Source organism: Polyodon spathula, chromosome 10 (assembly GCF_017654505.1).
Source record: "Polyodon spathula isolate WHYD16114869_AA chromosome 10, ASM1765450v1, whole genome shotgun sequence".
Classification (NCBI taxonomy): Eukaryota; Metazoa; Chordata; class Actinopteri; order Acipenseriformes; family Polyodontidae; genus Polyodon; species Polyodon spathula.
Window position 1 is genome coordinate 3,934,771 of NC_054543.1, and position 22,494 is coordinate 3,957,264.

The 22,494-nt window shown below is 35.5% G+C and overlaps 1 protein-coding gene across 1 annotated transcript in view; it reads right to left on the reverse strand.

Annotated features, from left to right (window-relative positions):
• LOC121321632 (kinase non-catalytic C-lobe domain-containing protein 1-like) overlaps nt 1–22,494 on the reverse strand; it is a 41,041-nt gene that overhangs the window by 6,512 nt on the left and 12,035 nt on the right. Inside the window, exons 4-24 of the mRNA XM_041260633.1 lie at nt 18,455–18,601; nt 17,380–17,494; nt 15,793–16,796; nt 14,805–14,919; nt 14,488–14,559; nt 13,981–14,042; nt 13,718–13,876; nt 12,074–12,164; nt 11,722–11,881; nt 10,401–11,251; nt 10,069–10,213; nt 8,207–8,418; nt 6,749–7,167; nt 4,695–4,724; nt 2,907–3,000; nt 2,593–2,690; nt 2,260–2,468; nt 1,502–1,612; nt 1,076–1,223; nt 696–848; nt 254–466 (exon numbers count right to left, since the gene is read on the reverse strand). Of these exons, the coding sequence (XP_041116567.1) occupies nt 254–466; nt 696–848; nt 1,076–1,223; nt 1,502–1,612; nt 2,260–2,468; nt 2,593–2,690; nt 2,907–3,000; nt 4,695–4,724; nt 6,749–7,167; nt 8,207–8,418; nt 10,069–10,213; nt 10,401–11,251; nt 11,722–11,881; nt 12,074–12,164; nt 13,718–13,876; nt 13,981–14,042; nt 14,488–14,559; nt 14,805–14,919; nt 15,793–16,796; nt 17,380–17,494; nt 18,455–18,601 (4,608 nt within the window). The remainder of the gene's footprint in view (nt 1–253; nt 467–695; nt 849–1,075; nt 1,224–1,501; nt 1,613–2,259; nt 2,469–2,592; nt 2,691–2,906; nt 3,001–4,694; nt 4,725–6,748; nt 7,168–8,206; nt 8,419–10,068; nt 10,214–10,400; nt 11,252–11,721; nt 11,882–12,073; nt 12,165–13,717; nt 13,877–13,980; nt 14,043–14,487; nt 14,560–14,804; nt 14,920–15,792; nt 16,797–17,379; nt 17,495–18,454; nt 18,602–22,494) is intronic.

Genomic DNA, 22,494 nt, shown 5'->3' on the forward strand with positions numbered 1-22,494 from the left:
CATAAGTACACGTATAAAATAATGAAATATTAAGTGTTTATAGACAAATTTATACAGGTAAAAACATACATAGTCATGAAAAACCTGGTTTCAAGCAGGTGTACTCAAACTTCTGACTGGTACTATATATATATATATATATATATTAGTTATGTAAGCATGCTGCTATTTGTCATCTCCACTATAAGAATAGAAATAATAATTAATAAATAATATCAAAAAAGTGTATTTTTTCTGTAACACAGATACGCACCTGCTGAAGTAAAGTAAGCTGGTGCACAATTTGTTGAGTGTTATATTCACTTTGAAATAATGGATAGTTTTCTTCTGTTCTCACACATGAACTTGAGAGCTCGTCAATGAGAGAAGAGTAACAGGGTCTGGGCAAGGCTGCTGCAATAGAATACTGTTCTTTTTGCACTGGACTAATTGCTTCTCCACCTTTAGACATTCTCAAGTGAAAACTCTGAAACACAATAAAACACTTTCATTTTTATAACTTGACATGGTCTTATAAGTAGTCAAACTGTTTCACTAACAAAACAAGATTATCAGTACAAGTACACACTCAGTTCTAATAATATAAGCATGTTTACTTATCATTATTAAGCATTGTCCATTTTAGGAAGATTCTTTCATCAAACAGCTGGTTTATGTATTCATAGTTTTAATGACGTTTTTTCAATACTACAGACCTTTCTAGAAGTCTCCTCAGCTGATATTTTTCTGCACAAGGAATGAACTGACTTTGTGTCATCTTCACTTGGTTCGCTGTGGGACCTCTTTTTCTTAGGGACACTGTGTAGCAATGCTAGTAATTGCTCCCCTCGATTGTCCAATGGAAGGACCTAAAAATCACAAGTGTACTTATTAATTAAAAAAAAAAAAAAAAAAAAAAGTTTCCCCAATAGTTAAATGCTTAGAAGTGTTCTCATGCATATTATTCGACCATGGTCAAATGTTATTGGCAAATATAGATGTCAGTTTCAGTGTTCATACAGTAGGATTTGGGCACTGCAAGGTTACTCAATAAATGTTAAAACAGAGTATTTTTTTAATCTTTTACAATGCGTACCTTGGCTGAAATGAAATCTTCCAGCATGTTTAAGAGATTGGAATCAGGCACAAAGTCCACTTGGTAGCAGTCTTCAACCCATGCTTGCAGTAGATCTAATGTGCGGTTGTATACCTTTGCGCAATCAGATAAGTACCCTTGATTTGAACTGCAGATTTAAAATAACAAGTTCAGGAGTACTTGCCATTGCAATTTAGATCCTTTAAAGTGATTGTAGCTAACAAAATAATTACATACATTGTCCACATCATGCAAATAATTACACTACATACTGTAGATCTCAAATGTGTAGTTTTGAAAGAAACCTGTATTTTCAGCAGTCATGGAAGTTTAATGGTTACATTAAACATGGTTAGAACCATTAGAACCTGTTCTGGAAGGGTCAGAGTTGCCCATTCCTGGTCTATTATAGTACCAGCAACATACCTGACTGCACTGTTCAATGTATCAATCAAAAACTGAAGAAATTCCTTTGGTGTACAGAAATAACGAAACGTGTAAAGGAACTGTTGCATGTAACCATCCAGAACTGCATACCTGTGGACAGACATTAACATGTTAATAACCTTGTGTTAAAACAATGCCAAATAGCAATGCTGACAGAATGAAACTTGGGTGAATTACACAGTGCATGGTAAAATGGAAAGTAATGTGCAGCAAAAGTATAATGAAAATTATTTGAAACACGGTTAAAAATGTTAAAGCAAGGTTTAAGTGTGATAAAATGGCATTATATGACCGGATGCTCAGAGTTAAGATGTTCAAACAGAAATATTTCAGAATGCACATTTGTTGAGATTCACAGGATTTGCAGCATGCACTGAATGGTTTTACTATTCAACCATTATGCCTTCATTTACAGCGATTAAGAATTGCAGATTTATAGCATTTATGTTGGGGAGTTTAGATTTGGTATATGCTGCTGCAAGCATAGGAACAGAAGAGGCAGAAGAAGCACGAAAGGATCTTCTGTGCAGCTCATTAAAACTGCAGAATTGCACCCATAAATATTCATACCAAGTCTACATACATAATAATATTACATATATTGACTAGCTTCAGTGAAGTGAAACTTAAATTGAAAAAAATGGCCACACTCTCGTGCAGTGTGTTTCTACTTACTGTACATACTGATCTAGGCATAATTTAGTGCAACTAGTTTAAGCACATGGCATGCTGTTTACCTAGCATAAAGGTAGCACATAAGTCCAAGTGGTGTTCCCGCTTGTAGCATTCTTGTTTTGTTTTGGCTGATTTTCCCGCTTACTTTCACAGATTGGAAAGTTAGCAGTAAGTTGTCTTCAGAAGGATTTAGAGTTGCAGCCCCTGATCCAGAGTTTGCCAGGGTAGGGAGGAGGGAGGTATCCAGACCCCATTGCTCCATACACAAAATCTAGGTGTAGAGATAAAACACACCGTGCAAAATATAATGTATAGGAAAACCATTGAAATAAAATAATGGACATCAACTTATGAAAGATCAGACTGAGGTCTGTTTCATATTTTGCTTTTCTTACCTCCAAGTATTTTTTAATTAATTCCAGAAATTCTACTTTGGATCTCATTTCTTCCAATTGGCCTTTCAGTTTAGGTAACATGATTTTGGCTTCAGAACCTTTATGAAAGCAAAAAGGGGAATTCATGTCTACACAGTAAATGCAGTCAGCAATGGCTTTGTCAGTAGTAGGCTATACAAACTGAAATGCTATGAAGAAAATATTTTAGTTGAACCTGTAAACCAATGTATTATAAACTACAAAAGACTGTAATGGAATTGTTTAGAATCAAGTTAGTTTGTTATTCATGTAAACCAAAATATGATTTGTTTTACCTTTGTTTCGTCTGTCTTGGTGCAAGAGTTTCTGGTAGAATGTTCTGGTCTTTTTCAGATTCTTTGTCTCTATCATCAGCTGCTGCTGAAGCTCCTGGAGAAAGTGACTGGATTATATTATTTTGAAATCACTATGTAGATTAGAACAACCCTAAAGCAATTATAAGACGGCATATGTTTCTTGCTACAAATTGGCAACTAAAATGTATATGATCTAAACTCAACCTACAGTTTGCCATTTGGATCATTTCATCTTTCTAAATCGCTGCAGAAATCAATATCTTTTGAAGCTGGGTTTACATCTAAAAGATGTGGCATTCATCTTGGTCATATCTCTGTTAACGCATACTAATCATGTCCTCAGTTTGTTTAAATAAAATGACCATTTTTGTTTTACAATTGACAACGTCTGTTCCATAAAGTTTTCTTTTTAAAACAATTAGAGTGCAATAATGCACAAGAATGAGCATATGACAGGCAATCAGTTTCTTTTGCTATAACACTAAGAACCAAGATGAAGTACAGTAGACTAAAATTTCAGCTCATGCCTTCGTCTTTTATGAAATGCACATCTTGACACAGCGTGAAACAATGTAAAAGGACCCCTGCTTTATTATAGAACTATATTACATATACAGTAACAATAATGAAAATGCCAGTGAACAAAGCATGGCGATGCACAAACCATATGGTGAGTTGTTTCATTTTTATTTAATTATATATTAATGCTTGCACAAACAAATTTATAATCTGATAAACCAGCAGCCATGTATCTAATTACCCTTCCATCTCCTTGATTTCAAAGACACATCACTGAGAGCTGTGTGCCTAGACAACAGTGTTCAAGTGTTTCACAACGAGGCAGCTGTCACCTTATAAGACACGAACATACTTTTTAATGAAATGATACAGTGAGATTATTCCAAATAATCAGAATTTAATACATTTTCCAAACATTGTGGACAGTTTTGTCCTCTGAAAAAGTAATTTTACTGTGTTTCTAGTAAACACGTGTTTCAAGAGTAAACAAAAATGACATGCCTATATCTATTAGGTATAAGAAAATGGATCAGAGATTTCCTTTTACCTGATTGGTTAATACGAGTGCCTTCATCTTTGGTAAAGGATTTTGAATGTTAGTTTTCAAACTACATTTAAATCTGCTGGAAAATACGTAAATACAGTATTCGTGTATTTTGTTCTGCTTGACGAAATAAAATCTCCATTCTTGTACACCCCCTTTTGAATGTTCTGTCAATGTACAAAGTCTGCTTCGTCGCTGTCCGATACATTACACCCATCTATATACAATAAGCAGGCCCTACTGAAACAGCGAACTTTACCCTGTCTCTGGATTTTCAGCTTTACAGAACTACTCAATTCTTACCACTTTCACTATTTACTGCATTTTACTTTACAGCAATGTGTCAACTTTAAAGTTCACTGGGTTTCTGGGTAAAGAAATGAAAGTGCATGACAGGCATGATTTATATAATTATTTCAACATCATTATTTCAAACCCTTTAAATGCAAAACAAGTGGTACACAAGGGAAAATAACAGTACGTAGTGATAACCTTATCTAAGTTAGGTTTTTAAATAGGCTTTGTATAATCCTTTCAGACAATGCACTGCAAACACTTGGATCATGAATGGATATATTAATACATTTTATTCAGATAAGCCTGTTTTCAATTGCAATAATCTGCATTTATAATGTTGCAATGTACAAATGCGCACAATGTGATAAGCTTCTCAACTGTGAATAATGACTCTTTGAACAACATACCTGGTTAAGGTCTTGTTCTATGACAGACTTCTCCATTTAATATAGTTTGCAGAAAAATGAATATTGAAAATTAGACAGATTTAGGAAAGTGAAACCTTTTAAATACCTTAACTTTATAATGCAGTTGTATTACCTGTTTATATATATATATATATATATATATATATATATATATATATATATATATATATATATATATATATATATATATATATGTATGCGCGCGCACATACACACACACACACACACACAGTGCTACCTTGTTATAACGCGGTTAGGAGACCACGTTATTTATGTTTCACCTTATAACGAATATTGGCATTTTTGTTTCCGAAATGATTTAGAATAACCCACAAGCCAAATTATTATTGTAATCCTGGAAAACGAAGGAAGAAGACACACACAATTTGTAGGTATTCAAATCCATGGTTTAACTGGGACGATTATTCTCGGCACGTTAGCCTGGGCCACACCAAAAACAACAAACAGTCTTGCACTCTCACACAGCAGCACATTCACACAGCTGCACTCTCCCAGCAGCACATTCACACAGCTGCACTCTCACACAGCTGCACTCTCCCAGCAGCACATTCACACAGCTGCACTCACACAGCTGCACTCTCCCAGCAGCACATTCACACAGCTGCACTCTCACACAGCTGCACTCTCCCAGCAGCACATTCACACAGCTGCACTCTCACAGCAGCACACTCACACAGCAGCACTCTCACACAGCTGCACTCTCCCAGCAGTACATTCACACAGCTGCATTCACACAGCTGCACTCTCTCAGCAGCACTCTCCCAGCAGCACACACACAGCTGCACTCTCACACAGCTGCACTCCCAGCAGTACATTCACACAGCTGCATTCACACAGCTGCAGTCTCCCAGCAGCACATTCACACAGCTGCACTCTCACAGCTGCACTCTCCCAGCAGTACATTCACACAGCTGCATTCACACAGCTGCAGTCTCCCAGCAGCACATTCACACAGCTGCACTCTCACACAGCTGCAGTCTCCCAGCAGCACATTCACACAGCTGCACTCTCACACAGCTGCACTCTCCCAGCAGCACATTCACACAGCTGCACTCTCCCAGCAGCACACACACAGCTGCACTCTCACACAGCTGCACTCTCCCAGCAGCACATTCACACAGCTGCACTCTCACAGCAGCTCACACAGCTCACAGCAGCTGCATTCACACAGCTGCATTCACACAGCTGCATTCACACAGCTGCACTCTCACACAGCTGCACTCTCACACAGTACATTCACACAGCTGCATTCACACAGCTGCATTCACACAGCTGCACTCTCTCAGCAGCACATTCACACAGCAGCACTCTCCCAGAAGCACATTCACACAGCTGCAGTCTCACACAGCTGCACTCTCACTCTTTGACGCAGTATTTGTTTTCCTAGAGCAGCCCTCTTTGGAGTCAGTCTTACCAAGAAAATCTCTTTGTTTTTCTTCGTCTTTTAGCCATCCACGCAATGTAGATTCTGCAACATTTATATCTTGAAACTGCTGCTTGAGTTTCACCTTTTCTTACTGTCCACCGCATCAAGTTTCATTTTAACAGAGAATGATTTTATTTTTTTGCTGTCTGATATGCTTCGTACTGTATATGTTTAACGTTCACGAGTCAAATTGCATTATGGGAAAATAGGAGCCACAACCTTACCATGTTATAACTGATTCTGCACTATAACAGCTTGTGTTATAACAGGATAGCACTGTGTGTGTATGTGTGTGTGTGTGTGTGTGTGTGTAATTTTATTTATATATATATATATATATATTTTTTTTTTTTTTTTTTTTTTTTGAAAGCTGACAACCAAGAAATTGCATGGTGCACTAACAGGAAAATATATTCAATAATCTATGAAAGTTTAAAGGCAGAATGAGTAAAAAGTAAAACCTATGACAAACTCCACAGATAAAACTATGACCTCTTGATATTTAGCATACACTTTCATCTCTTCTCAGACACAGATCATTTAATATTCTTGCTTGTCTGTCTCACTAACAAAACACTTTACTTACCAACATTTTAACATCCACGCACGGTGCCTCATTTCTCCTGCCAAGCTTCTTCACGTAATTCAGAACCTCTTCCCCAAAGCAATCAGCCCCGTAAAACACACTAGTCCAGCCTGGATTGCACTTTCGAACATTTGTTTGAAAGGGAGATGAAGAACGGCTATTTTCAGGCATTCTTTCTGAACTCACAGAATCGGTATCTTCAATCTCCTCTGTATAACCTAGACTGAGTTCATCCTTTTCCCCTGAAGTACAAGCCCTGCTAGAAACATATTCCTCTTTTCCAGACAGAGGTGACTCAGGATTTCTAGGGTTTCCATCATGGCTGTCTGGATGAAGATTTTTCAAGTCCATTTCATCAAATGTATCTTTCCAGGGTAGTTCTACCTCTGTGTCAGGGAGGGATTCCTTGTCTGGCTCTGCTAGCAAAATAGAAAATAGCAAAATAGAAAACATGTAACAAGTGCATCCCATAACCTCAACTTTTAACTTTACAATGTGACATTCAACTGTCCACCTTTGCTCAGAAAAGAGGTAGTTTCTTTGCGCTGCTTCAAATGTCAGTTACCTAGACAACCAACACCTACAGAGATGGACGTCACAACTTAAAACGTTTTTCATATTTTCCCACACTACATGTTTCTATTAAACTTATTTACTTTCATTTATATATTATTTTTGTTTCCTTCCTTAATTTTATACTGGCATTGCCGATTTGTCCAGATCTTTTGCAAAAGGTACTACTCACCTTTGTATGGAAATTAACTATATTAATTAAGATGAAAAACAAATATTTGAAGAAAAATATTTGAATTTTTTGTCAGGAAAGAAAAACATGTCTCAATCATAACTGGTAATAAATCATACCCATACTTTCAGACTGCCTGGTAACAAGTGGGCTGACTTGGTTTCCTATCTTGTTTTTCAGCTCAAGTCTGGGTAGGCTATTACAAGCATTATCAATAATAATAATAATAATAACATTATTATATAATAACAGTGTGTTTTTTTGTCAGTTTATTCGTATAGTTATTATATTTTAATTACACCTAATGTAAAATATGAGAAACAGACATTACATTGTTTTACTCTTTGTCTGTCATCTAAAAAAGTTAACTAGATTTTGTCTCCGCCTAGGTTTATGACGGTAACGCTTTTAATATGAATATATATATATATATATATATATATATATATATATATATATATATATATATATATATATATATATATATATATATATAAATATCTGTCAATTTAATTACAATAAATAAGCAACCAGTATGCAATATTATAATATGACATGCTGTTGCTTGCCTGAATGTATAGTTAGTGATGTATTTATAGACCTTATAAGTTAATAAATGTGTCTTGAAGAAAAGAAAATAGGAAGAAAACAGAACACTCAAGGTGAGTGTTGTTGTTATTGAATGAAGCAATGCAGTTTAAAGAGCTGAATACCTAGATTGGCACTGTTAGAGGTCTCTGTTCCTTTCTCAGTGCACCTTTCACCTGGTAAATATAAGGTTCCAGTTGCTGATTCCAGTTGCTGGTTCAGAGATGCATTTCTCTGCAGATCAATGGGACTCTTCTCGCAAATATCTTGAGACTTTCTTTGTTTTCTGCTCACAGAGGCAGAACTGTCAAAGTTTAAAACAGATTTGGAATAGACCCTGAATAGAAAAAAAACAAAAAATTTATCAGAAGTCACAATTTAGTACAATGAAGCACCAGAACTGCTTAAAAAAAAAAAAAAAAAAACTTTTGTTCCCATATGTAAAAAGGTGTGAAACAGCTTGCAACAATTTATCATTGCCTAAATTATTTTCTCTAAAATAAAGCACTTCTTTACGAAAGGTTACACACGTTGGTAGAGCTGGTATTACATCTGTAATCAAAATATATTAACAAGCTAGTCGTACACGAGTCGCTGTTACCATAGGGACATAATGTACAGTATAATGATGTACTGAAGCAAATGCTACTGGGTTTTAAATGTTATGCTTCTATGCATGTTGATCATAAGCCCCTCACATTAAGAAGATATTGTTAAAGACCTGCATGAAAATAAATTAAAATGCTAATAGCATGTATTACCCATTCCAGATTCCCTTTTAACAGACACAGACAAAGCGCTTAAATGAGTAAATATTTTAAAATTCAAAAGGACTACCGTATTCCTTCGAATTTAAGACGCAGCCCAAATTTTCCACCCTCAATTTGAGGAAAACATCACAAAGATGCATTTACAAAGATACAATCTCAATTATGCATATAAGAAAATTACGTAAAGGGGCAGTTTGCAGACGGCTGCTGACACACAGAGCATTATAGTTATGCGCTGCTTCTCATTTCCAGTCTTGATTACTTGCACCTGTTTTTCTCCCTTTTTTGTGAATTGTGGTAGTGCTTTGCATGTTGAAAAATATGATCAACATTTCCGATCTGTCCACGGTGGTACTGTTTGTTAGAACTGAGCCTGCTAACGAAACGCTGAAATTCTAAAAGCTTCCCTTCGAATTCCTTCTCAAGCTCATGATGCTTCTTTTATAATGGCTACCTGTATATCATGAAATATTCTAGCCCAGACAGTAAAGGTTTTTGTTTGTCTTTTCTCTGGCATTTTCTCTCACATTCCTGTTTGTGTACTCAAGCAGTCATGTCTTCTGTTGGCAATTTTAATACACACATCAGTATACTCGAATTTAAGATGCAGGCTATTTTTGAAAAAAAACAAAAAAACAAATTGGTTTAAAAAGTGCGTCTTAAATTCAAAGGAATAAAGTATTTTATCAATCTATCTATCTTTTTCACCCTTGTTTTTTAACCCACTGTAAAATGCCCAAGTCTCCCTCTGGACATGTCGGGCACCTAACCAGTAAGGATCAACCAAGCGCACCCAGATGGTTAACTCCGTAACCCCAATACTGACCACCCTGCGTGCCACCAGCCAAGATCGGCAACTCAGCAGACTCTCAATCTCATGGCTCATAATGCAGCTCAAGATTCAAACAAGCACTCTCAATCTCATGGCTCATAATGCAGCTCAAGATTCAAACAAGCAGACTCAATCTCATGGCTCACTCTGTAGCTCAAGCAGCAGTGCTTTTACTAGTTGATCGACTGGAGACACCAATGATCATTTCATAATAATGACACTTATAATGTGTTTATTATTATTATTATTATTATTATTATTGAATAAAAAAAAATAAAAAAAAAAAACAAACATTTAAAATTGTGAAATAAGGAACCCATGCCTTTAAGCACAAGCAATGATTCCCACTGCAGAGTAAAAATTTAAAAAGACGACTGACACTTACCGAGAAGTTTGGGGATGCTTTCCATTGACAACTTTGTACAGTGTCTCTAGTAATCTTTCATCCCAGTACAGGTCACAGAATTTCTCAGATACTGCATTGCAAAATGTGCTGAACTGAAGTTCCTTTAGAGAGAGGATGTACTCTCCTTTTGAAAGGGAAAACAAAGCTACTTAACATTTCACACATCTAAAATGATGGCATACACAATAAACATTTTATGTTAAATTATTAAATAACAAAAATCCTTTAATTAAAAATGGATAAATCACTTTCCCCATGTGCAAGGCATAAAAATGCTTAATACATATATCTGAATAAACATAAAGCATTACCCATTGCAAGATCTTCAACTCCATTTTCCAGGTAGCCATCAAATGCAAATTCCTCTTTAATAAGACATATAACATTTTGCAGGGATGAGCTCCTTTGGTCTAAAGATAAACTTGAACCAAATGGATGTGTCATTGTTAGATCTCCACAAGAATCTACAAAAGAATCCACAACTTCTACTGGTCTAGCTTCATTTTTGGCAGTGTGACCTTTTAAGAGTATTCTTGGAATGTCCTGAGTTACAGAAGAGATGGGTGAGGAAGTCGTAGACCTTTCAACAGCAGCTGCGTTGTCTTTGAGAGCATGGTAGTGATTCACTGGGGTAATTAAATCACCACTACCGTCAGCAGGCTCACAAAGATTGCTCTTTGGGTTGGCAGACATCATGACCCTCTCTATTTTCTTACTTTCTCCGAGGAGGGAAGACAGCTTTTGGTGTGAGCTTGACCCAGGTTCTATGCTAAACTCCAAGCCTGGGAGCTGCTCTGGTATGGCTACTTGGACAGGTAATAAAGTTATTAGTCCAGTTTTTCGATCCTGTCTAAGGAAAAAATTATTAACAATGGGGCTACCAGGTAATACTGAAGCAGATGAAGAGCTTGAACTACTAGTCGGAACACTCTTTTTTTCAGCATCTGTGCATCCAGCAGAGTTTAGGAGAACTGGAAAAGATTCAGAAGTGTTTTGCTTTAAAGTGCTGTTTTGGGAGATCTTCTGCCTTTCATTGATCACGTTCTCATTAACATCATTTTCAATGTCACTCACAAGTACCAGTCCCTTCTTTTCCAGGATTTCTTTTTTGATGGCTTTCACTTGTTGTTTGGCACTAGAACTTTTATATTCATTTTTGGTACTAAAATGAAGAAGAAGAAAATAAATATAACAATGTTATTATTTTATTCAATGCCTTCAGAAAGGTTAGCAGCATAGAATTGCAGAGAATGCACCTTAAAAGTAAACCTTATAAAAGGTAATGCATAATATTTCATTATTATAGTTAACATGAGCAGCGGGGGTTTGGAGTCCTGGAAAATAAGGAGTTATTATTTTTTGCATTTGAGCGACTTACTATATTTGTAACTGTGGATTACACTTTTCAACATAAACATCACTAACAGAACTTGGTGTCCCGCTGGTATCTAGTGACATGGCAGAGCTCCAGCTGTCAAAATGCCAGATTCTTGATTGTAAGGAGGCATCTGAGATAATACAGTATATCTGGAAACCCTATATAGTTAATACTTTCATGTTTTTGTAAATAGAATGGGCTTATACTCATGATACATTGTATGTTTCTGCCACTTAACAAAAAAGCAGCATTACCCTGCTGTCTCTGTATTCTGTGTGAGGATTATAGGTCTGAAGTGGGTTGCTGAAGACAAGAAGGCATCAGGCAGATTGGAAGAGCTGTTTACAGAATACAGACAAGGAACTGGACCCTTTATAGCAGTCAGCTTGTTCTCACCAGCGATCGGCACAAATCCTATCAAGTAAAAGGCAAAGGCGTAAGTAAAACAGTTAAATATTTACACTAATAATAATAATAATAATAATAATAATAATAATAATAATAATAATAATAATATTCAAATGGCAGTCGCATTTCAGCACTAAAATACTACAATAACAAACTGGATATAGTTGGCCCATCACAATATAATGACCATAATATTACCTGTCTTGAAACATGAAGATTCATGTGGACTTGGACTATGCCTAATATCAGCAGCTTCTTCAGGTTTTACTACATTGTCCCCTTTGAATGTCTAAGAAAATACATTGCAGGATTTATTAACATTAGGTAGGTAGAGTACATTTACAATTAGGCACGCTTAAAATTCTAAGGTAGAGCACGGCACACAGCTAAAGAATCAAGTGCATTCAACATCTTTATTGACTGGTGAAATACAATTCAAGGTTACTGCAGTATGTCCACTGTTTTGTCATTTCAAATGTTTTCACAAAACAAACATTAAACTTTAAAGCTACAGTGTGCAGTGCAAAAGCAGACCATTTTATATATATATATATAAACCAGTTTATATATATATATATATATATATATCTATATATACCAGTTTATATATATATAAACCCATGAAATCTTCGGTCCACTAAAATAAATGGCTTTACATAATCTCTATAAGAAACTGGAGTATCCAGTGTGAAAACGCAACACAACATAATAAATTAATGTAGAATCCAAAGTAGCTTAGCATTAAAATGTTCAATACAAAAAAATGGCTGAGTTACAAGCTCTTGCATTGTCTAAAAAATAAATAAATAAATAAATAAATAAAAATAAAAAAATCCAAAATATGGATTGTAGTGTAACAAGAGGAAACAGTAATCAAATCAGACTTGAGAATCTGTATCATCTGATCTTAAACCACTGAACTCCACGTCTTTGTCATCTGAACCTGCACCCTTGTCTGAATCATTAATGCTAACAGCAACTACTTCTAGGCAGTTTTTTATATTCAAGAGATTCACGTGAGACGCGATATTTACACTCAGACTATATTATTTTCGCATGGTTATTAAAAACCAGAAATTAATGGTGAAAATTTTACTTTTAGCTGAAAGTTGGGGGGGGGGGGGCATTGTTCAAACTGGGACGTTGACTCAGCAGCCAGTAAAAAGAAAAAAAGCAGACTGGGTTGTGTCATAGTCGTCTAAGCCACGCTTCTTTTTTTTCAAAATACCCAACCCACTGTATATATGCTGATCGAAACGAAAAACGCCCTAATAACAATTTTTTATGTATTTGATCCACTTGATGACGACAGATTAGTCGCTGCGGGTTTGGAAAAAGCGTTAACCAGGGAACTAACATTTTTTGTCTATAGCGACGTCCAGACATTTTAACCGTTCACTTTATTTTTACATTCGGTTGTCTAAATATGGCGCAGATATATATATATATATATATATATATATATATATATATATATATATATATATATATATATATATAAAAACAGAATATAACATACGGAGCAGGACATGTCAAAATCAATCTAATACTTTGCTTAGATACTGAGATTGTAGATTTTGGATGAAATAAATTGCAATCTGACATGAGAATTTTAATATCACAGCATTTTATTTTTTACATTTTCTTTGCATCTTATATCTTAGGTTTGAGTGCTGAAAAGTCAAATGTGGAATCTTGAAGAACCTTTTATTATGTACAGAATAGTCAGCTACTTTGTAGAATGTTATGCAGAGACATGCACACACATGGTTTTAACAGAGCGTTCTGTAAATATCAGTACTGTAGCCTAACAAGAATGAACTAAGAAGTGATAATAACTACCTTCTGTGCCACAGCAATAGATGGCCTCTCAATGGGAGTTCTTTTTGCCATCTCAAGCAGCAGCCTCTTTAACTTTCTTGGCAATGCTAACTTTTGATTTGGTGAATAGTTAAACTTTGCTGCAGCCCAGAGAATAGCTGCCACACCATAGACACAAACCTGGAAAAAGACAGTCATCTTTTAGCTTTAGGAAAGTAATTTTTTAGCGTTAACAAAACTGACAGAATTATTTTATGAAAAAAAACAAAAAAACAACAACAAACCTTTTCAGTAACGATACCATGTTCTTGAAATTCTGGTGCCCAGTAAAATGAATCACAGGTACCTAAGAATAGATGCAGATGACGAAATAATGATAAAAAAAGTTATAAATCAGAATGAATCAGGCTCTATCAGTTGAAAAGGGTCACTTAACCTGTGCAGTTTTACCTCATGACCTGTTTTTATTAAAGAAATAATGAAATAGAAACAGAAAAGAAAACTTATCACTTATATTTGAGCATATATATATATATATATTATATATTTTTTTTTTTAGACAATACCAATCAACATATGAATGTGACTTTACTGTTACTTATTGTTTGATATGCTTCATATTGCAGCCTCCCTGTTATGCACAGTTTTATTACTAGTGTTTCTGAAGCAAAGAACACAAGAAGAAAAAAAAAAAACACAAGCCATAAAGAAAGTGAAATCTAAGAAGTTGAAGTACTTATCTTCTGAAGAGGAAACAAAGTTGACCAAATACCTTCAAGTTCTCACTATACCTGTGTTTTTTGGAGTTAAAAACAGGAGTTCGCCATCACAACCAACATAAACTGAGTCCAGGCATAAATAGGCTGTTTAAATATAAGAGAACACTAAATTATAAATACACACAAGTTGTATTATATTTCTTACACATCTCATGGATTCTTGATTTTATCATTCAGTGTTATACGAGAACCTTCTATGAAATGTGTCAAATTATAAATTTATTATTATTATTAATAATATTATTATTATTATATTTTTTTCATGATACATTCGTTTACATTTTTAGCAGAAATGAATTTGAGTAATCTATGACAAAGATACACTGTACCTGGAAAATCTATGTAGGTCTGGAGAGTATAAAGGCATATGTGACACAGAGCCCACAGTTCATTAACTGACAATGGTCTACCACAACGAGAGAGAAGGTCCTTTAGCGATATCCACTGAAAGCAAAACAGATATAATTGTATCTTTCAGATATTACTTATAGTTCTAAAACAGTACCATAGCCAATTAGGTCACATGTTAGTTTAAGGATTCATCATAATACACCAGTTTATCACACTAATATGTCAATGACAAGTTACTTTTGTAAAGCCTCATTGTTGTGGGTTTGTAACAAGAGTTTAGCTGTAATACATTACATTTCCAGCAGGTGGCAACAATGCACAGTACTGAATTAATAGAAACGCCTTTAAACTGAGTGATGTGCATAGATGGTTCTCAAATGGCCAAATATGCAACAAAAAACTTACACCACATCCCAAAACTATCTCACACTATTATTAGGATTTCATGATATTTAAAAATGGAATGAAGGGGAGGGTAAATCTATTATGCAGTTATCCTGACTTTTCCATAGTATTTCTGCAGCACAAAATCTTGAAAGGGTTATGCTACCATCATGCATACCATCATCTTTACTGCAGGTCTATAGGTACAGCACATGGTCTGCAGAAATGAAATAAAGGATCTTTGGTAACTAGATAATTTTACTGTTCACTGTATAGTTAAAGTTTACAATTTTGCACAACATTTCAATAGTAGTGCAAGTCAACTGAATATTATTAGCAGGACAGCTGTTTGGCAAACAAAGCACCACTACTTTACAGCAATGCATGGAGTGGTTCTGGGGATTTCAGGATTGCATCTTTCAAACTTATCAATAATAATTAGTTATGTTAATTGTGCCTAACTTTATATGATGAGGCATGCACAACTGCACAGCTCTTTTATGACACACTATTCACAGAAATAATGTTAAAAAAAAACAAAACAAAACAAAACAAAGTATCATGGTCTGCAAATTAACTTACTTCATCCTGGGTTTCTTCATTAAGACACAGCATACTTTTCTTCATGTGGTTGTCTTCAGTTTGGTATATGTTGTTATTTAACCAACTTTCATTTATAGGGGAAGACTTCATTTGGGTTTGTTTATGATTCAACTTACTGTTTCCAACTACAGGTTTGGTGTCTGGGCTAGATACAGCATTTTTGTTTGGTTCAGTAGGGCTTTGGACGCAGTGAACAGGTGATGTAAAGTTTTCCACCTCAACAGGGGAAGAGCTGGTTTTGCTATGCATTGGCAAATATGCTGAGGATTCATTTGTTTCAAAGTACATCTCTTCTTGGGGAAGTAAAGGCTTTGTATAACTTCTGCTGCTGTCATCTGTTAATATTTCAAGACTGGGAACAATTTTTGCTTCCGGCAATATTTCAGAAAGGTCTGTTACAGACACAGTTCTGCTGGCTTTAAATGGAAGAAAATGAAGAGTACTCTGATAGGAATTAGAATGATTCAGTATGGGCGCTATCCTCCCAGATTCTGTCTGTTTGATAGGACTTAAACTACTGGTATCTTGCAAAGAGATTACACCTTTGTTAAAGTCTGAAAGTGATGAAGCAGTCTGTTCTGTAGGTGTACTTGATTCAACTTGAGGACAGTCTTTTTTCTTTGATAGTTTTGCTAATTTTAGGTTCATCACTGGAGACATTTTCTTTGGCTCTATGGATGTGGTATCAAGCTCTGATTGAAGATTAGTATCTCGATCATTAGATAGAGACTGATTCTCATTTTCTCTTCTCTCTTCAACTGAGTTCTGCACTGCAGAGTTTTTTTTCACAGACACCACTAAATCTTGCACACATTTTCCCTCTCTTTCAGCCACATTTGCAATCTGATTCTTCAATAAATTAGGATCAAATACCAGATCCTCAGTGCTGGAAGATCCATCTGCTGGATTACGTTCATAATCTTGCAGCTCACGTCCAACACCTGCCTGCCGCTCTCTTCCCTTCCATGGACTTTCACAACCATCTGTTAAACAGAAAGTAAAATATATTAATTAGACTTCAATTTCACTAAAACACTCTTGCAGTTAATAATCCAGCAAATATGCTTTTGATTTACACTGATGTTCAAAACGCGTTATACACTTAGGTTCTCTGCATCATAATATTGTAAACTTGAATTCTACTTCTATTCTATTTTTCATACAAAACATCCAATGTGTAAAACATTAAAGAATATGTAGCATCCAATAGTGTGTAGTAAAATCTGTCGCATGGGACCAGAAAAGCATGCTGGCTACTCGAGGTAGTTACAGTATGAGCTAACACTTGGCCTACCTAAAACGCTCTGAAAAACCTCTACACTATTACAGTGCATACAGTTAGAATCTTTGTTTTAATACCAAGTATTTGGGCAGCATTGTGAGTTTTTATTTTCATGTCCACATTTATCCAATCATAGCTACAACGGTGCACAGAATTTAGATTTAATTAGTCCTCTGGTTTGTGGTTGCCTTAACCTGCATGGGTGTTGAAATACACTGCTAAATCAAATGAAACAGTTGCACAAGTTTGTTTGTTGTTGTTGTTTTTTTTTTAATGTACCTTACCTTGAAAAGCAGAAACTGATTCAATTGATAACACTCTTCGTCCTATGGCAGAGAGTTTACGACAAATATCTGCTGAGGCACCCTTCGTATTTCCTTCACCAAGCCTAATAACAGTCTGCAGCAAAACATAAAAATATTTCAACTTCAGTTTAGAACAAATATGGCATATATAATACAAGTAATGCAATGAAGTTTAAAAATAAATCTGAAAAGATAAATGGAAAGAAAAAAGTCCAAAACTATTAGACAAATTAAACTCGCGGGGCAGAAATCAGAGCTGTGAGAGGAAGGGAGTGTTTTGCAACTTAGGATTCAAGGCTCGACCTCTAGAACAGAGGAGAGAGAGAGAGAGAGAGAGAGACAGAGAAAGAAAAGGACGGGTCGGACTCCTATCAAGAGAGCCTTCCCTATGGAGTTGAGCCTGGCCCTATTGGTCTCCGGGCCTCTGAAAACAGAGTCCTATGACTTCTCGGAGAGTCGTCATAGGTGATGCCTCACAACTGGGTCCCAGTTAGCGACCAGGTTCGACCCTCAGAGGACTGAACGGCTCATAGGAAGCCTTGACATTAGGAAGAAAAGAGAATCTGAAAAAACACAAATATTTGTTAGTTATGGGACTCCGGCACTAAGAGTATGATGGCCATGTCCAAGGAGGATAAAAGAGGAAGTAAGACAGAGCCTTCTTTCTTGAGGCAAGATATAGCACATGCACTGCGAAAGAATAGTGTGACCGGTAGTCCCTTTTGACTGCACGAAGAACCTGTGGAGTTATGGGAACTCTAGGTCAAAGAAATGAGAATCACTATACCCCCCCCAGAGGGGAACGACACAGAGGCATGCAGCATATGAGAAAAGTGAGGAGGAGGAAAACAGCTAACGCAAGAGAAAGAGCTGAGCTGTGACTGAGTTTAAACAGGGAGTCAATAATAGACAGGTGAAATTAGGAAATAGGGAAGTCCTGGTTCATGCCCCCTGAATTTCACAGAAGTTAAGATATAACAAAGTTCTTATGCGTAACAATATCGAGGCATGGCAAACATATCTGATTATTACTTCTGTCAAGGGATGTTCTTACCTCAATATCTGGTCTATCTTCAGGTTTCTCTAGCTGCATCTGTTCCAAAATCACCTTCAGCTCTTGACTAAGCTCAGGCTCCAGTTCAGGCTCTATGATATATTCAATAGCTGCTGTTAAGGTTGAACCCAGAGAATAGATGTGTGCCTGTACAAGAGAAGCATTTCTCCATTGAAAAAGGTGATGGGGGTAAAATCAGTTGCTCATTAGCACATGTTCACCTTTACTATTTATCAGTTCCTCCTTCTCTCCTCCTCTTCCTCCTTTCCTCACCCAAGACTAAAGAACCAAAACAATATCAGTAGCCATATTGTTGTCGCCAACATCTAAAATGTTAATACCAATAATTTTCATACAGGTTATTATGATTACTGTACTTTCACTAGCATGACACCTGTAAAAAGAAAAACAAAATTATTTGTCAATGACCATTTATACTTGACACTTGTTATTTTCATAAATATTAGTCATCTTGAAATATGAAAAACTATTTTAAGTAACCCGTTCAAACTACCTATCAACAGTTTTTTTTTTAATATGAACATATACACATATATATATACACACACACTTTCCATAAAAACTCAAGCTGTGAAGTTTATCCTAATGTGTGGGTGTGACGGAGATCACATGATTCTTGGTGTTAGATCTCCCTCCCGACCTGCGAGGGCACTGTGTAAAGGGAACAGAGTACTAATTAGCATTTATTGTTTACTATTTGTTTTGCCATCAGGCACTGGAATTACATTAGACAACATTGCACCTCGATTATAATTGTCTGTTTATTGCTTACCTGCACCTGCACACTGGTAACCGTTTAGCCACGGTGGGGGTACAGTGGCCTTCAACTATTTTTAAAATCCAATTATTGAAGTGGAGAAAGGTCGGATTGACAGTTATGTCAGGAAAATGTTTAAAAAGAACTAAAATAAAAGCAGGCTGATAATTAACATTCATGTTTGCTCCTATTTTAACTGCTCATTCCAGTACAATAACAAATTAATTTCCACTATAGCATAGTGCCTGTATTTCATGTGCCAGTTTCATGTGCCATTAGAATTTTTGTTTTGTTTTGTTTGATCCAGTAAAATTCTACAATAGAACTGCAACACCTCAAAGGTTACATTGCAAAAGTTTTTATAAAACCCATTTATCAACCCAGTAAGCAGTCAATAACGCAATATCATGCAAAACTCCAGCAGTACGAATGGCTCTCGGGAGGGAGGAGACCTCAGATTTATCAGGCTTAATTTGACAAATGTAAAACCATTTTTCTTAGGAGTCATTTGTTTTACTGGATATGCCAGAATAAAATGTAATCAACACAGACAAAAACAAGTTATCATGCTGCAGTACAACATAAGAGTTTAATTCTGTCCACATTTCAGACTGCCCAAACTTGTTGAAATTCTTGGGCCAAAAGGAACTTGCCAAAAGGAATCATAAAGAAAGTTGAATACTTAAGAAAAGTACATTTAAAATATTACATTTAACTTTATAGCTTCTCTTTCTGTTTAACAAGTGTCATTATTTGTCTTACTGACAAAGGCTTTCTTAGTCCATGCTGTTTATTATACTACGAGGTCTCAACAGGCGTTTTGTTTGTAAATTGTACTGTGCTCAGCTCAGGTGTCTATCTTTTCATAGCCCTTTGAATTGCAGACACGACTTACCAGAATTAAATAAGTAGCCATGGGACTTTCTTCATGAAATAGAAGAGATACTCAAGAAGTTTCCTCAACCACTTTTTCAAAAAAAAAAAAAAGTACTACTTTAACTTCCAAATAAGGTTAACATAATTCATGTTATAATTCACATATTCAGCAGGATTAGGCAACCTGGGTATTTCACATCCTTTAGTCATGCAGCTTAACACACCTTAAGACAAATGAGCTGTTTTGAATGCTTCTAAAATATTTACATTTAGCAGCTGCAGTGGTTAATTATAAAATCACGTTTTCATCACATGGAAGACAGAATACCTACGAATGTATGCTCAGTAACAGTAAGGTTTTTTTGTTATTAAGTTGCTACAAGATATTCGTTTTGCAAATATCTGCATTCATTAGCAAAAATATGGCAAATTCATATTATTAAGCACTTGAAGAAGTTGATAGAAGCCATGTAAAATTGCATTGGTCGGCTCCAATCTTTTATACTATACGATACTATACTGGTAGACAGCAGAGGCACTGATTCTGTCCAGAGAAGATGCAGAGGAAGCAGCAACAGAAGTCTGCACCACTGGAAACAGAATTTGCATAGCAGCATGCTGCACAACATTTTAACTGTCCCATTAGCATGCTTTCCATCCCTCCCCTGTCACCATGGAGTCCAGGACCCCTAACTTTAGACACGATTTTACAGACACTTATGTCTGCGTCGCAAAGATTTTCATAAATCAGACCCTTGTATTCATCTATTCATTGATACTAACACCAAGCTTGTCATGTTAGTTCTAAAAAAAAAAATATAAAAAAAAAAAAAAAAAAAAAAAAAAACACGGGATGTTCACACTATCCCCAATGTTTAGTTAAATAAATTACACAATTGGTAGCACACAATAATAAATTAAATAAATTAAAAAGCTTACATTTTGCATAGTACTTGTATTATAAACAAACAAACAAAAAAAAAGAAAACTGATACACTGGTTTATTTCAAACCTAGTAAAAATGTAATAAAAACAAAAGTGTTAAAATCCTACAATTGAAAATCAAACCAAGACTATGCTGTTCAGTTTGGATGTATTTTAGCGCTCTGGTATTCTAAAAAAAAAAAAGAAAGGTGCTCATTTATATTTGAAATCGATCATTGTGACAGTACCCCGGACACTACGCGATCCTTCTGCGCACAATGCTTAACAAGGGAGCAATCAGAAGGTTAATATATATATATATATATATATATATATATATATATATATATATATATATATATATATATATATAAGAAACATTTATTAAAGGAAGTGTTCATGAGTGACTGAGGCTAGCATGGCGGCTTTGTTGATTTCAATTAATTAGTAATTACAATAAAATGATGTTGATGTTTCCAACAACTAGAAACTTGTTTGAGGGACTATTTTTATCCAAAGTAAATATATTTTTTTCTGTTACAATACAGTAACTTTTATAATTGTATCCATCACACACTCCAAGGCTTGTGTGTTGTTGTACCATGTTATTATACAGACCTTTTTTCTGTTTTAATTTTACCGCAGATGGGGGATACGCAGTGGACTACATTTTTTGGAAAGGGGTATGCAACTTAAAAAGAATGAAAACCCCTGTTCTAAAGTGACTTTGTACAATAAATATCCTTTACTCAGTGATAAACCAGCATCACTGTGACACATTTCCCAATATTATTACTCTAGAGACACCTTGGTTGTACCTAAAGCTTTACAGTTTTAATTTTTGTTCTTCAGAAACAAAAGGTCAGTAAACTCTGTAGGCATATTTAAGAGAAACAAAAATAAGAAACAGTGGTTGTTTCTTAATCAACTCACTGAAGAAAATGTCCCCCAAAAATTGAGATGGGGCCACACTGACCCTCAGCCTGCAAGTCCTGGAGCAAACACTGCGCAGCTGTCTGCATTATTATGTCTTTGGGGCTTGAAACACGCCATACTGGCACATTGTCTAATGGCATACAGTCCACTTGTTTACGCAAGCGTCTAAGCAGGTCAATTAATATTAAAACTCCAAACTGGAGCGAAGCTGAAGTAAATTACATAAGACTGTTTGCAATACATCACTGCAAAAAAGGAACAATTTGGAAAGGATTTTATGTGTTTAGAAATGCTTACACTGACGGCATGACAGAATGCAATATTTTGTTATTTGTATTGTTATATATGCACACTGCCGTGAATTAATAAAATAAGTAAGGGCACATATAAGTTATCTGTTTTATAATGACTGTCAAGCAGAAGCCAAATTTAAAGAGATTCATTGTATGGAAAACTTGAACAGCAATTAAATAATAATAATAATAATAATTTACTTTGAGAAGCCTAAAACATAGTGTTTACTTAA